Source organism: Geospiza fortis, unplaced genomic scaffold (genome assembly GCF_000277835.1).
Source record: "Geospiza fortis unplaced genomic scaffold, GeoFor_1.0 scaffold381, whole genome shotgun sequence".
In the NCBI taxonomy this organism is placed as follows: domain Eukaryota; kingdom Metazoa; phylum Chordata; class Aves; order Passeriformes; family Thraupidae; genus Geospiza; species Geospiza fortis.
Genome location: NW_005054348.1, coordinates 2,281,730 through 2,282,077, shown reverse-complemented (window position 1 = coordinate 2,282,077; position 348 = coordinate 2,281,730). Strand labels below are relative to the sequence as shown.

Here is a 348-nt window from a genome sequence, read left to right as displayed (position 1 = left end):
GAGGGGACGTGTTGGGCGTCTTTGGAGGCGTGGTTGCCCCCGGCATTGTCCGCCACCAGAATGAGGGTGGCCGTGGGGGACTGGCCGTTCTGTGCCGCCTCGGGCGGCGTGGTCGGGTTGGAGTGGGGCGAGGCGGTGGGCGGCGGGGGCGACATGAAGGGGGTGGCCGTCAGCGGCAGCTTCATCCCTTCCGACGGGGTGGGCAGCCAGGGCTGCACCTCCCCGTTGATCTTCGGGGGTCCAGCCTCGCCCTCGGGCTCGGGGGAAGGCTTCCTCTTCCGGGCGGCCCGGGCCCCTGCAGAGGCAGAGGAGGGGGGGAGGAGGAGGGGAAGAAGGCAGCGCAGTCAC

At 72.1% G+C, this 348-nt stretch overlaps 1 protein-coding gene across 1 annotated transcript in view; it reads right to left on the bottom strand.

Moving 5' to 3' along the window:
* Positions 1-344, bottom strand: part of IRF2BP2 (interferon regulatory factor 2 binding protein 2) — a gene marked incomplete at its 5' end in the record, with an annotated part of 2,228 nt that extends 1,884 nt beyond the window's left edge. Inside the window, 1 exon segment of the mRNA XM_031058760.1 lies at positions 1-344. Coding sequence (XP_030914620.1) covers positions 1-344 — 344 coding nt within the window.
* Positions 345-348: the final 4 nt, after the last annotated feature.